The sequence below is a fragment of the Morus notabilis genome, unplaced genomic scaffold (assembly GCF_000414095.1).
Source record: "Morus notabilis unplaced genomic scaffold, ASM41409v2 Scaffold73, whole genome shotgun sequence".
In the NCBI taxonomy this organism is placed as follows: domain Eukaryota; kingdom Viridiplantae; phylum Streptophyta; class Magnoliopsida; order Rosales; family Moraceae; genus Morus; species Morus notabilis.
This window is the reverse complement of record NW_010358777.1, coordinates 206,343-220,011: the sequence shown is the minus strand read 5'-3', so window position 1 is coordinate 220,011 and position 13,669 is coordinate 206,343. Positions and strand designations below refer to the sequence as shown.

The window sequence follows — 13,669 nt, the reverse complement described above, 5'->3', positions numbered from 1 at the left end:
CTTTAACTCAACAAAAATAGAGCGGTGGATCACGTGAAAATATGACCTGGCATCCACGAATAAAGAACTCACCAATTATTGATTTTTTGCCCCTTAGGGCCTGTTTGGACCATCAGAAGTTGGGAAGTACATGCATATGCCAATATGTTTTTCTTTGAATATTAGATTTTTGGCTTGGAGTTATTTTTGTTTTTATTTTTTATATTTTTTTGAGAAAAAAATGAAAAAGGGAGAGAAACAGCGTTTGGTATAATTAAAGATAAAAAATAAAAATGAAAATGATTTTTTTAGTTTAGTGTAAAATAAAAGAGAAATGAAAAATGATTTTTTAGTCGTTTTTATTTTTTATTTTAATTTTCTCCTCTCTCGAGTAGAGAGAGAAAGAGACATTAATGAAATTTTTTATACTGAAAATAATCTCTTAAAAAAATTACTAAACGCATTTTTAAAAATAATTTCTATCTAAAATTAAAAACATTTTTATTTTTATTTTCATATAAAAAATAAAATTATTTTAGAATGAGTTTCAAACACACATTTTGTTTTTGGCTTTTCATGATTTTGGGAATGTCAAGTTCAATACGCATATGCCAAACGGTTCGATTTAATTTGAGAACAGTCCAACAAAGCTTTCTTTGTGCAATATCGCTTACCCCATAAACTTTCTTTATTTTATATATTATCTATATATGTGTGTGTATATATATGTGTAGCGGCGGGTGTTGTACCTCTTTGCCAACCGCCATTTGTAGGCCATGCATAAATCATTGTAAATTGTATAATTTCCAAAATGGTCATGAATTTGAACTGTATTATTCCTTTTTTTTTTCCTTAAGTAAATTTCCATTTATATGTCAACAGCAAAAAGAAAGTATCATTCCCATTTATATCTTGAAATTATTTTTTAACTGAATTAGAGGGTTAAAATTGTTTGACAATTAGCTTACTAAGAGTGTATTTGGTATGACAGAAAAGTGGAAGGAAAGAAATAGATAGAGGGATTATTGGATGAAAAATGGTAGAGTTAATTGTTTGGTAAGAAGAAAGAGACGAGAGAAAGAAAAATAGGATGAAAAAAAATTATGATGGAGTCACTGTTTTTTATTTCTCTAACATTGGAAGGAAAACTCAAATCCATTCAATGTTTATTTCTTGTATTCGTTCATGATTCTGAATCATGATTCATGGTTCCTTGCAGTGTTTTTCTCTCCTAAAAAATACACGTAAAACGAGAATAGTTCTAAATCATGATTCTGAATACATGAACCAAACGTGGGTCCGTTCATTTCGCTGATTCGAGTTTGTAATTCGAGTTGAGATGTGATTTTATGTGAGAGCTTTTTACTGTAGCAAAAAAGTTAGATGTGACTGTTTCTGAGAACTTTTTACTGTAGCAAAACTCAAATTCTAAACTCGAATCGGTGAAGTGAACGGAGCCTGTATTCAGAATCATGATTCAAAACTATTCTCGTTTTACGTGTATTTTTTATGAGAGAAAAATACTGTAGAGAACTATAAATCATGATTCATTTACTTTTGTGTTTTTATTTTAAAATCTAAATTAATATTAAACAATTGATAAAATGGTCATTTAAATTATTACATATTTTCTTTCTTCTCATTATACCAAACACTATAAAAAAATCAACTTCATTCATTTTCTTTACATTTTTTTCTTTTATGTGTTTTCTTTTCATTTTCTTTTATTTTCCTCCTACCAAACGGAGTGTAAATTGGAATTTTCTCCTGCTCTTCAACTCCAAATTTTTCTAATTGTAACGCAAACAGATGGTTGTCTAATTGTTTTAGATTTGTTTTGCATATATATATATATATATCTTAAATATATATATATCTTTAAAAAAATGCTTTGAAATGTACCGATTAAGAATTGCATGTTGTTTTTCTTAGACAGAATAAACGGCATCGAGAAAAAGGAGGTCATGTTTTTTTTTTTTTTTTGAAAAACGATGCGATAAACGAATTGTTGCTTTGTTGTCGCGGAAAAACTTTCCACACCTCGAATTTCCTTTAGATGAAAAATATTTGAAAACTGTGGCTCGCAGGACGACATAATAAACAACTTGTCGTCGATATTGAAGAAAACACCATATGTTAAAATGACCTTTAAAAAAAAAAAATAGCAATGAACTTCTTACGTAAAATAAACGACATAGAAAAGAATTTCTTCCATAAAAATAAACGACATCAAAAAAGATATGTCGTTTATCTGTAAAATGTCATCTCACGTTAACGAGAAACAAGTTTGGTAGGGCATGAGAAACGACATGCTGTTGATATTTATAAAAAAGGGTCGGTAGAAATGAGTCTACATGGCTGTCTAACTTAATGAATTTTGTATAAAATTGTTGAACCAGTTTACCCTTTCTCGAACACAATCTATTGATTATGCCAACGGAATTCCAGACCTGACAGCTTTAAAAGTGAGTTTTCTTGTCCACTTTTATTGATTTGGTATATGATTCGTACCTTTTATTTCACATCTTTGGAGTTTGCTAATAATTGTTATTGTTGGATAAGTTTGAACCTAACTACGAACGTTAATTCCTGCTAAAGTGTCATTCGAAAACGATCGTGGTAGGTTTTCTCCACCCCTTGTACACGAGTGAATTTCGTTTCAAAATAATCAATTTGGTCTCTACGCAATTAACTCTGTGGTGTAGCGAGAATTAATTTTGCGTGGCATAAGATTTGCTGCTTGTCTAAGCTTGTCCTTTTCAAAGGACACAGAAACTGCAATTCATGATCTTTCTTCATCCATTTTGAATTTGGCTAAGGTACGCAAAGGAGTTTGAGAATCGTGTCAATTTTTTCTTTTTTTAATATAAATGTTTTCAAATATTTTCTTTCTTCATTCAGTCTAGAATAATGATGGAGTTGAACAATATGCTCTCAGGATATCTGCTGAGCCTTCAGTGATCTGTTTGCTTCATAGATCCAACATCCTAAAACTTATACTTCCTGTTCATGTAAGTTTTTGTTTTGTTGATTTCCGGTATTAATGGATAGGTTTTTTACGCATTAAATTTGTAGCTGAGTGCTATTTGGATTACAGGCAGCATATCTTGGGCAACATAGCACAAAATCTGATCAGAATTCTTTAATGTTGATGGTAAGTACAACCAAAGAAAGATTGTTGAGGGAAGTTATGAAAATGTGATAATTAATGGATAAGTAATATCTTTATAAACGTGTTAATTAATTATTGTTATTATATGTGGATTTGGTTTGATCAATTGCTTCACAAGAAGCTTGAAAATAGCTTACTCTTGAGTTGGATTAGAAGTAGTAATAGCAAAATAATCTGAGATTTTCATGAATTTCAAGGATTGAATTAGCTTGGGAATTTATTAATCTCTCTGTCACTTTATTTACAAGTTACAACTCAATTTCAAACCTTGACGATACTTATAGATCATTAATAGTGAAGTCATGCTTCGTGCTATTTCTCCAATGGTGGAATCGCAAGACTCCACAAGTACTACGCAGCTCAGATAAAGGAGGCAATTCTTCTCCCTCATCTTCTGGGACCATTGTGTCGAAAGTAGAGACCTGTTTTGTAAATTGGATAAGCAGATAACTGTTAAAGTATACAAATTATTATCGTCTCACATCCTAATATTTTAAATTTTTAGGATAAATTAGTAAACTAATATAATATCAGAGTAAAAGGTCTAAAATTCAAATCCCTGCAATTGCATAGTTACTCTATCAAACATGTTCGAGATTTACAACAAGATGACGAAGGTAATGAATATAGAAAACTTTGAACCTTATGACATATAGAGTTCAACAACCTATAAAAAAAAATTAAAATCTTAAAAGCCGCACTACATTGGTATTATATTGGGGGTAATCTTGACAAATAACTATTAAGTGCATGAATCATGATTTTTACCTTTTATTATTAATTCATAATATTTTTAGTCAAATAATTACAGTAACACATCTTAGTTTGTGCATTGTAGGGGATTTGTTAAGAAACCAAAGCCTAGATTGTTTTATTTGATGTCAAGTCAATTAAAGAGTCCCTTATGTAGAACAAAGATAGAATCAAGAACTCATGCCTCATTCAGTTCGCTGATTCAAATTTTTAATTCTAATTGAGATATGATTTTATGTTAAAATTTTTCACTCATGTAGCAAAAAAAATTATATGTGACTTTTTGTGAGAGTTTTTAACTATAATAAATTGTAAGTAAAAATTTAAATTGATAAAATGAACGAGGCATCAATATCTCTCAAAGATTGTACTTTCATCTTGCAGAGATCCCATGACATCCGAGCATATTACTGTATAACCCAAGAGACATTGAATCCAGTCTCCCATTTGCGAATGAATTTCGACGAACGTGGCTAAAAACAAGCAATGATTTTTTTTTTTTTTTTTTTTTTTTGCTCTGAACAAGCAATGTACTTGAGCAAATATAATTGACAAAATAAAAATAAAAAAAATAAATATTCATGCAAAACATGATAAATTATGTATTACGTATGAGAGTCCCAAAAGATAATGAGCTCGTTTTGCGGTAAATATGAGGTCGTATTCCTCCATCAGCTAGTGCGTAGCAAAAATTCTGAGGCGAAAAAAAAAGCACATAAACTGTTTGAGAAGATGCATCCAAGAAAGCGTGATTTTCATGGGGAAGGGATTAACAAAAATAACATAAATACAATAACAACAACAAGTTTTAATCCCAACTTAATTAAGATCAGTTATATGGATTTCACTTTTTCACACAACTCTGTTCGAAATTAAACTCTCCTGAATGCCTAGACCTAGAATGTCTTTCCTAACGACTTCAGTCCACGTAATTCTTAGTCTACCCCTCCCTCTCCTAGTATTAGGTATAAGAATATCCTCCCAAGCACGAACTAGTGCTTCTAGCGGTCTACGTTGGACATGCCCGTACCACCTCAAGCGGCCTTCGTGCACCTTATCTTCTATTGGTGCTACACCTACTTTACTACGAATAACTTCATTCCTTATGCGATCCATTCTCGTATGACCACTCATCCATCTTGACATACGCATTTCTGCCACACTCATCTTAGATATATGTTGTCTCTTAATGGCCCAACATTCACTACCATATAACATAGCTGAGCGGATTACAGTCCTATAAAACTTTCCTTTCAACTTAATAGGCATCTTGTCATCACATAAAACTCTCGTAGCATTCTTCCACTTAACCCACCCTGCCTTAATCCTATGTTGAGTATCCTCTTCTATATCTTCTTCGTACTGCACTATAGACCCAAGGTACCTAAACTTTCTAGAAGCTTCAATCTCCACCCCATCTAAAAAAATTTCACCACTTTGATTACTTGAGTTACTAAACCTATAATGCATGTATTCAGTTTTCGTCCTACTTAACTTAAATCCCTTCGTCTCGAGAGTATGTCTCTACAGTTCTAACTTACGGTTAACTCCTTCCTTATGTTCATCCACTAAAACTATATTATCCGTAAAAAGCATACACCAAGGAACTCTATCTTAGATTTCTCTTGTCAGCTCATCCATCACGATGGTGAAAAGATAAGGACTAAGAGCAGATCCTTGATGAATGCCGATCCGAATGGTGAACTCTGCCGTGTAGCCTCTAGCAGTTCTCACACTCGTGACCACCCTAACATACATGTCCTTAATTACCTTAATATACCTCATATGCACTCCTCTCTTTTCTAGCACCCACCATAAAACTTTCCTTAGCACCCTATCATATGCCTTTTCTAAATCTATAAAAATCATATGTAAGTTCGTCTTGACTTCTATGTACCTTTCCATCAGCATCCTAAGAAGAAAAATGGTTTCCGTGATTGATATGCCTGGCATGAAGCCAAATTGGTTACCTAAGATGGTAGTTATGGCCCTTAATTTTCTTTCGATAACTCTCTCCCAAAGTTTCATAGTGTGGCTTATTAACTTTATACCCCTATAATTGTTACAATTCAGCACATCTCCTTTGTTCTTGAAGATGAGGACAAGAATACTTTTCCTCCATGCATCAGGCATATGCTTCTTCTTTAGTATCTCATTAAAAAGCTTAGTGAGCTACACAATTCCAGCATCTCCTAACGCCATCCAAACCTCTATTGGAATATCATCTGGCCCACATGCCTTTCCCTTTCTTATCTTCCGTAGTGCAGTTTTAACTTTTGAGACTCTGATTCCTCTTATATACATCACATTAGGTTCTCCTTGTGACCTAAGATTGTCAAACTCTATCGCATGATCGTCATTATAAAGCTTCTCAAAGTAACTCATCCACCTTTCCCTAATGTCTTTATCTCTTGTCAGAACTTGATCCATATCATCCTTAACACACTTCACTTGATTTAGGTCATGACACTTCCTTTCTCTTATCTTAGCTAGTTTGTATATATCCTTCTCTCATTCTCTAGTCTCAAGGTTTCTATATACCTCATCTAAGTAGAACGAGCCTTACCAACTGCTCTCTTAGCTTCTTTCTTTGCTTCTTTGTACTTATTAAAAGTTTCAACATCCTTACGCTTTGGTAAATCTCTATATAAATCTCTCTTGGTCATAATAGCCTTTTGAACTTCCTCACTCCACCACCAGGTTTCTTTCCCAGGGGGACCTTTACCTCTAGATTCCCCTAGTACCTCCTTTGCCACTTTTCTAATGTAACTGGCCATGACATCCCACATAGTATTTACATCACCTACATATGACCAAGTAGCCTCATCTAACAACTTCTCTTTAAAGGCCAATTGTTTTATTCCCTTCAAATGCCACCAACGAATTCGTGGGAGGGGGTTTATCTTAATCCTTCTATAGCAAAGCTTAATGCTCACATCTCAGATCACTAATCTATGTTGGGTGGCTAGTACTTCTCCAGGAATTACTTTACAATTCTTACATAGAGAACGATCTCTATACATGGTGAGAAAATAATCTATATGACTTAAGTTCCTTCCATTCTTAAAAGTTATCAAGTGAGAATCTCTTTTCTTGAAAAATGTGTTTGTTATGATAAAATCATGTCCCAACGCAAATTCCAAAATATATTTTCCTTCTTTATTTCGAGCTTCAAAACCAAAACCACCATGGATCCTTTCGAAGTTTTTCCTATCCTTACCAACATGCCCATTGAAATCTACTCCAATGAAAATGCTATCCTCATTGCCTATACGACACATCATCCATGTCTTCCTAGAACTTAACTTTAGTTTCCGCATCCAATCCTATTTGTGGAGCGTAAGCACTAATTACATAGATGAACTTATTTCCTAGTACCAATTTGAGCATAATAATTCCATCCCCTATTCGCTTAATCTCAACTACGTCATCCTTCACTGTTTTGTCCACTAAAATACCAACTCCATTGTGATTCCTTTCCCAACCTGTATACCATAACTTGTGTCTTAAATTTTCAATCTCTTTTGCTTTCTCTCCTGTCCACTTCGTTTCCAGTAAGCATAAAATGTTAATTTTTCTTCTTACCATAACATCTACTAACTCCATAGATTTACTCGTTAAATAACCTACATTTCAACTACCTAAACGAATTTTCCTATCATGGGTTGGCTCTGCCCCTTGCACACGTCCATGAATGTGCAAGGACTCCCCTTGCATATTTTTCACCATATCCGGGGCCTGACATGGTACATGGGCTCGCTTTTCTCCCCACACACGTTCATGAATGTGCGAAAACCCCCTTGCCTATTTAACACTATACCCGGGGCTCGGCATAGCGTGTCGCACGTAGGGAACGTCCCAATAGATTTTATGTGAGTGATTTATTTTTACGCTGGCCGTCAACCTATCACAACTCTTCTCCTTTATCCGGACTTGGGACCGGCTATATAAACGCATAGGCGGAATTAAAACAACATAAATAATTATAAAAAAAAGAGGCTGAAACAAAAAGCTAACCCGTTGTCTAAGGCAGGAAGAGAAAATGTCCTTCATAATCTTGCGATATCAATCTTTACGGTGCTGCGCAGCGCTTATCCTTCTTCTGTGCGTGTATAGGACACTTGGTAGGCCAAGCTACTGACTTTCTCTCAAAAACTTTGAACGTTATTTCACGCTAAAATCACGAATAGGGCAGTTTCTTAGTAGCTTTAATTCAAACCCAAAAAGTATATTATTTTGTTGACTTGCAACCAAATTAAAATTCTTTTGCAACTAAAAATTAGTAGCCAAAAATAAAAATCTTTTGCAACCAAAAAATTTAATTCCAAAAGGCCTATAATTTAGAGTCCTGTTAGGCTAGCACGACTTGATTTGTGACCAAATTAAAGTCTTTTTGCGACCAAAAATTAGTAGCAAAAAAGTAGAAATCATTTGCAACCAAAGAAATTTGGTCGCAAAAAAAAGTTGTTGCGACCAACTGTTTAGTTGCAGAAAACTTTTTTTTTTTTTGGTCTCAGAGTAAAATTTCATACCTTTTATGATTATAACTTTTAGCAACTAAAATCTTGGTTGCAAAAGGGAAATTTAGTTCGGTTGCAAAAAAAACTTTCGGCAACCAAGCAACAGCGACCAAAAATTTGGTCACAAAAAAAACTTTCAGCGACCAAAAGACACAAGTAGCCACTACATTTTTTATCGCAAAAAATCATTTTTCTTGTAGTGATATAATAATCAATAAAACGTGTTTTTTTCCTTTTTATTTCTTTATATATGTATATATGTGCACCAATGAGAGGTCGATATGCCCTAATAAAGAAACTGATCAGTATACTTGAAGCAGAAGCTTTCGGCACAATGAGAGCTACTTTAGTAACTTTTAGGTCTCGTTCATTTCACCGATTCGAGTTTTCAGTTTTAGATTTCTACAGTAAAAGGCTCTCAGAAAATGTCACATCTAACTTTTTCTGCTATAGTGAAAAGCTCTCAAAAAATGTCACATCTCAGCTCGAATTAAAAACTCGAATCCGCGAAGTGAACGAGACCTTAGTGTATCATGAACACAAAGGCCATTTGGCAAAGCTTTTATTTTTGCTTTTTAACCAATAGAAAAAGAGGAATGAAAGTTGTGGTTTTTCAATAAGTGTTTGAAACGAATAGTTTAATAGGTCAAAATAATTTTAAAAATGTATTGAAACGAAGAGTTTAATAGGTCAAAATAATTTTTAAATTTTTTTAATAAGCAATAAAAGTATTTGAATTAAGTTTATAATGCTTTATGAAAGTTTGATATAAATTTTTTTTAGAAGTCTCATTTTGTGACTTTGATTGGAAACTCTTTTAAAAAGTTGGAGCAAACAACTTTTGGACCTAGGAAGCTAAAAATAGTATTTAAGAAGCTCTCCCAAATAGGCACAAAAGGTTCCAAAGCCCTAAAAATTAAAATAATATAATTAATTAAAAAAACATACAAAGTTGATGCTTGTCTGCACCAAACTTCCTTTCCAGTATTTACAAAATTCCAAAAACAAAGTACTTGTACAGCTGCATTATTTTTCTTTCTTTTTAGTGCATGATTACTCATTGCTTAGCCTATCTTTAATGCCTCAAACATTTCTTCATGATGCTGCTTTCTCAATTGTAACATTGCAGCCTATGATGCATCAGAAATGTGTAGCCTTCCAAGCTTTGTGGTGTAATTTGGAGCCAAATTCTTTACTTTGTTGTAATCTGAGCAATGTCGACTAATATCTTATGTAAAGCCTGAGGCCTCGAGAAAAAAGGTGAATGATCGGAGCCCTTAATTCGAAAAAATTGCTCAGGAGGATTCGAATCGATCATAGTCTCTTGTAAAGCAGCGGTTATGGCATGATCTTCTGATGTTACTATGTAGAAACGCCGAACGGAGCCATAGTTGGCATCAGAAAGAGAGAGCTTCTCCATAACCGGTGCAAAAGGGATAGGCCTCATTGATACCGATGCCAAGGCAACATCCTGAAAATTTGAAGCATCATAAAAAAATCTAGTATATGAATTATTGTGTTCTTTCTTTTTTCCAAATTTGTGTAGTAGTAATGGAATGTTATGAGTTACCTTAGACGGACTTTGATTGAAGAATAGATCTTTGACCAATTCTTTGTTGTGATCAATGGCTGTGGGGAGATGATCTTTCCCATTAGCAAACAAAAATATCTGTGCCTGCTGCATCAGATCATTTGGCCCTATCTGCAATAGGCCAACAACACAAGGAATTAGCTCACTATGTATTCGAAGCTAAATTAAACCCATGCCCCTACCCCCCCCCAAAAAAAAAAAAAAAAATATATATATATATATATATATCTAAGAAACCATAATTTCATACTAAACTGACATATCAAGCTAGAAACTAATAATTTTTTAGAGAGGGTATCAATTGCTTTTGTTATAAATTCATTTTATGTCAGTGGGGTCGGATTCTACAACATTTGATGGTGTTGTAGGTTTTAAGGACTGTTTTGAAACAATAAAAGAATGGAAAAGCAGAGAGGAGTATAACATATATTTTGTGTCTAAAGGCAAATTCCGACAAGGTTGCAGATTTTGTGCATACTTTAAGGTAGTATTATTTTATTCCTTAATTTTTTTTTTCTTTATTCTTCTTTTTGTGTCCAGAATCATGGCGGAAAACGAACCTGTCTAGAAAACAAATCGAGGGTGCTCTGCCCACTGGCCAACATTGTTGCAGCAACAAAAATGGCTTTTGCAATTCTGGTTGGAAATAACTCCATCGCATATGATATACAGGCGCCACCAAAATCATGTCCCACCAGAATTACCTACACTTAGCCAACAACCAACATTTCTATTTTTCATCAGCTTGCAGCAAACTATGGTAGAGATATTCTTGAGTTCAACCTATCACTAATAGAATTTTTCAACGTTTTACATAAAAAACCGTAAAAGAACACGCCAAAACTACAGTATGACCTTTTTTTTTCCCTATCATAATGTGATAATAGACAAATTAATCTAAACTATTAAAATTTAAAGTGCTTTTGTCAGGTGAGACCCAACAATAAAAAATTTCTAAGAGTATACATATTTTTACTCTCATCCAACGCCTGAAAAAGCATTGCAAGGTGGCAGACTGTAGTTTGATTCTAAAGATCATTTGCAATCTCAAGTAAGAGAGAGAAAGAGAAAGTACAAACCTTCTTCCCATCCTCTAGTTTCTCAAGGATGTCAGTTAGTGGCTTCACATATTGTGCAAGACTTGTGATGCTATTTGTATCAGAAGAATGGACTCCAGAACCTGTTAAGTCCACCGCATCAACTCTAAAGCCTCTTTCCAACAACAGTGTCATAGTTTTATACCAACACCAAGCACCAAATCCACCTCCATGAACAAGAATAAAATGATTGGTTTCTAGGCCCTCAGTGCTCTTTGGATCCTGTAAATTAGAAAAAAGAAGGTTATTAGTTCAAAAAAGTGACAGAATGGCCACATATGTTAGGATGATTCCAACTTTCTATCATTATCCCTCTAAGAGAATAAAAAGATAAACAAAAGTTCCCTCCTCCTCCTCCATCGGAAGCGAGTGCAAAATTTGCTGGTAGGCTAAGCCTGCAACCTCTAATCTTACTCTTTTTTGTACATGGGAATATAGTTAGGCGAATATAAAACTACCACATCTCAACAATGGAGATGAGTGCAGATTTACCGCTAGGATAAGCCAGCAACTACTAATGTCACTCTTTTTCTACTAAAACTTCAAGGTGAAAAGGATTTAAGATTTTTGTTGGATTGAACTTATGTAAAATCAAGATCAGTATTCAGCTCAAGAAAATGAATAATTTTCTCTAGTATTAATTCAGTCAAGAGCACAATAAAAAGTTCTTTGAAGTCCAAATGATGTAGGGATTTTAGTAATAGAGGCAACTTCATCATTTAGTCATTAACCATAATCCCCAAAAGTAGACCATATCCAAAAATCTTTAACATTTATATATATCTTTAGTGCACGCTTGGATATAAATCACAAACCAATATAAATAATGATGCATCCGTTGAACTGTTCAATCTCATCTCACCAAATTCCGTGACACAACTTATAAGATTGAAATAAATGAGAAATGACCTGAACATTTCGTGTATATTTAATATATATATATATTTATATACATACATATATACATACATATGTGTATGCATATACGTATAACACACTCACGTGTCTAACGAGATTATTCAAGGTTGCTATTGGTGGGTGAAACTGATAATTTGGCCGACTTGGTCAAAAACTACTCCGTGGATGCACATAAAGGATAAAGAAAGAAGAACAGAAAAAGGAAAGAAAATACAAAAAGATCATAATTGCCATGAATTTTCTCATTTTCTCAACCAAAAAGAAAAGAAAATAAATTCCAAATAAGAAGGAGATGAAAAAACAAAAATCAAAACTATTAAAGCAAGCTTGCTCTTCACAGAAACCAATATTTGTGTGTGTGAGAGGGAGATTAAATCAAAATTTATGACAACGCATTTAAAAACATCCATAGCAAAACAAAACAGGAGGAGAAAAAATAAAAGCAGAACAAAACAGGAAAAAGAAAAGAAAAGAAAAACTCAGTAGGATATATATTAAGGGCTTGTTTAGCATCAATTTCAACCATCTTTTGTTTTCAAAAAAAAAAAAAATTTGTTGCCCAACAAAAAATAACAACTCAAGGAAAAATAATTAGAAAAAACAAAAAACTGACCAGAGAAGTGACAAGCTCTCGAGGGTGAAGAACAGACGTCTTGTCAGAAGCGAAGCGTTGGCGAGAAGTACTGGAGCTCCTGGGAAAGGGCTGCTTCTTCCCCGCAGGAGAGGGATAAACGACGGAGGTCGACCGGCTCATATACGGCTCCGAATTGCCGTTCTTCTGGTATTCCCGGAACAGCAGAGCCGCCGCCAACGCCTGTTGCTTAAGGGCCAAGTCATCCTCATCTCCGGTCACGCTCTGATGATCATGATCGTGATCATGATTTTTCTGCCTCTGCTTCTTCGTCGAACGGCTCGACAGTGGCGGTTTCTTGGAGTTCTGTCTTTGTAAGTTCATCACCTCCTTGTGTGGGGAGAAACATACCAATGAGTTCCCCATCTTGCTTCTATATCAGCTGTATCTATATATGTACGACTCTATAGTCTTTGTATATATTTATGTGAGTGTGTCTGCGTTGAGCTTCTGTGTACGTAAGAAGTGATAGAGAGAGGGTGTTATATCTCTAATGATTTTACATGGAAGGGTAAAAGTATTGAATCATCTAAAACGATGTAAGAAATAATTCTGTAAATGCATGTTTCATATTGGAGGATAAAGAACGTCCACCTTTATTTTGTAAAGTCAAAATTTTGGGGAGGAAAATTTTGGTTAAAAATTGTGTACTAATAAATGTCAACGAGACTTTCTTGGTGTGTGATGGAAATTACATGAGAAGGGTAGTGACCAAAGATTAAACTATACGACATCAGTCTCGTATTGTAACTGTAAACAAGTTGTGCTTATCACAAAACTAAAAAAATAACAATAAACATGTTTTTATATGATTTATGGAAGTCGGCGGCTGGCCAAGTGTCTCCCACTTAGTGGACCATGGGGGCACATTTTTAATTTTCGGATAATTAAGAGTTAGGCGGGCATGACAAAGAAGACTTTCAAACGAATAAAATTCTAATAACAACCGTTTAAGAATTTTGAAAGAAAAAAAAAAGGATGAAAAAATATTGCCATCGGTCACACGGT

At 34.1% G+C, this 13,669-nt stretch overlaps 1 protein-coding gene across 1 annotated transcript; it reads right to left on the bottom strand.

Annotated features, from left to right (window-relative positions):
• Window positions 1-9,318: 9,318 nt before the first annotated feature.
• LOC21409094 (putative methylesterase 11, chloroplastic) lies at window positions 9,319-13,301 on the bottom strand. Its single transcript, XM_010093287.2, has 5 exons — window positions 12,644-13,301; window positions 11,095-11,334; window positions 10,576-10,719; window positions 9,995-10,126; window positions 9,319-9,895 (listed from the first exon to the last, which is right to left on the bottom strand). Exons 1-5 carry the CDS (start codon window positions 13,025-13,027, stop codon window positions 9,617-9,619), a joined length of 1,179 nt encoding a protein of 392 aa, XP_010091589.1. The 5' UTR covers window positions 13,028-13,301; the 3' UTR covers window positions 9,319-9,616.
• Between the last annotated feature and the right edge of the window lie 368 nt (window positions 13,302-13,669).

Excerpts from the sequence above, each read along its gene's own strand:
- LOC21409094 (XM_010093287.2), bottom strand. The coding sequence starts at position 13,027 with ATGGGGAACTCATTGGTATGTTTCTCCCCACACAAGGAGGTGATGAAC. Across the intron at positions 11,335-12,643 it reads GAGAGCTTGTCACTTCTCTG|GATCCAAAGAGCACTGAGGG; the intron begins GTCAGTTTTTTG and ends TCTAATTTACAG. Across the intron at positions 10,720-11,094 it reads AACTAGAGGATGGGAAGAAG|GTAATTCTGGTGGGACATGA; the intron begins GTTTGTACTTTC and ends GGCTAAGTGTAG.